The following is a 1376-nucleotide window of genomic DNA, read 5'->3' on the forward strand; positions in this document are numbered from 1 at the left end:
ATTTTTTTTATTTTTTATTAAATTTTTTTTTTTTTTTTTTTTTTTTTTTTTTTTTTTTTTCAGGAGCAACAAAGGAGCCGTGGGGAACTCAGTCACCACCATTTTACACAACAACTACTCTGAGAAGCCTCTCACACCAAAGAGCTCAAACCAGAAGCCCTCCTTCAAGTACGTCTCAGTTCTGCTTTCGTGGAAACGACACATTTTTCATTTAAGAACTTACAGATGCTTTTTCTTTTCTTTCTTTTGTTGCTTTCAGCAACATCCTAAAGGCGACGGCGAACGACGAGGTGCAGCTAGAGAACGGCTCTGTCACAAAGTCCCAGAAGAACTTCTCTTCCTCGTCCTCCACCTCCAACAACAGATCTCCGGTGTCTGCTCAGCGCTGCAGCCCGGTCCCGCCGCGGAGGAGGGAAGTCACAGAGCAGGAGGCGGAAAGGTCGGTCCCCTCTGTGGGAACGTTTTTCCTGCCGGTGCTCTGACGTGCGGCTCACAGCTTTTATGTGTTGTCTCCATGAAGGTTTATCCAGCAGGTGAACCAGGCCGCGGTCACTATCCAGCGCTGGTACAGACGCCTCAGCAGGAGGAAGCACAGCCACCAGGCTGCCCTTGAACAGATCCTCACCAATAAAAGAAAGGTCTGTAATAATCCTTCTGTGGTCTTAGCGGTGGTTCCCTTCTCGTTGCATCAAAGCACTTTTTTTTTATCTGCAGGAGTGGGAGGAGAAGAGAGAGGAGGATGATCATCTGCAGCAGCAGCAGCACAGGAGAGCTGAAGAAAGGAAGCGGATTCGTGAGGAGAAGGCTCGACTCGCCCGTCTCGCTGCCATTCAGGTGCAAACCTTTACTGCGCTGATTCACTTCGGCTGGTTTCAAAGTGATAAAGCTTCAGTTGAGGGGGAGTTTTTCACAGAGCCTTGAGCATTTTATGAGACAGACTAACAAAAAGTAGCACATAATATGAGATGGAAAAAAGAAGAATTATTATTACATTGTATAAAAGTGCATCAAAGTTTGTGGTTGTTACATGACAGAATGTGGAAAACATTCCATCGCGTTTTTTTTAAATACATTTTTTTTTTCAATCATTTCTTTTTTCAATCTTACAGTTTGGCAGTTATCCACAATTATCACTAATATGACAAATTTGAAGAACTTTCTTCTTTTTAAAATTATTCCTGTGCCATTTTGCCAAATACACTGCAAAAAAACTCAAAATGCTACCAAGTATTTTTGGTCAAGTTTCTAGTGAAAATATCTTAGTAAGCTTAAAATAACTTACAAGTAACTTTTCAGCAAAATATAGGAACTTGTTTTTAAGTCAATAATTCCTCAATATTGATGAATAAGTATTAGATATAAGTGAAATAAATAAG

At 41.2% G+C, this 1376-nt stretch overlaps 1 protein-coding gene across 2 annotated transcripts in view; it reads left to right on the plus strand.

Moving 5' to 3' along the window:
• LOC106962609 (centrosomal protein of 131 kDa-like) overlaps positions 1-1376 on the plus strand; it is a 23175-nt gene that overhangs the window by 6572 nt on the left and 15227 nt on the right. For both annotated transcript variants that reach the window (XM_015057140.1, XM_015057141.1), the window contains exons 6-9: positions 64-168; positions 260-439; positions 521-638; positions 715-834. In XM_015057140.1, the coding sequence (XP_014912626.1) occupies positions 64-168; positions 260-439; positions 521-638; positions 715-834 (523 nt within the window). The remainder of the gene's footprint in view (positions 1-63; positions 169-259; positions 440-520; positions 639-714; positions 835-1376) is intronic.

The sequence above is a fragment of the Poecilia latipinna genome, unplaced genomic scaffold, assembly GCF_001443285.1.
Source record: "Poecilia latipinna isolate Pla-1442-1.1 unplaced genomic scaffold, P_latipinna-1.0 Scaffold1437, whole genome shotgun sequence".
Taxonomy (NCBI): Eukaryota; Metazoa; Chordata; class Actinopteri; order Cyprinodontiformes; family Poeciliidae; genus Poecilia; species Poecilia latipinna.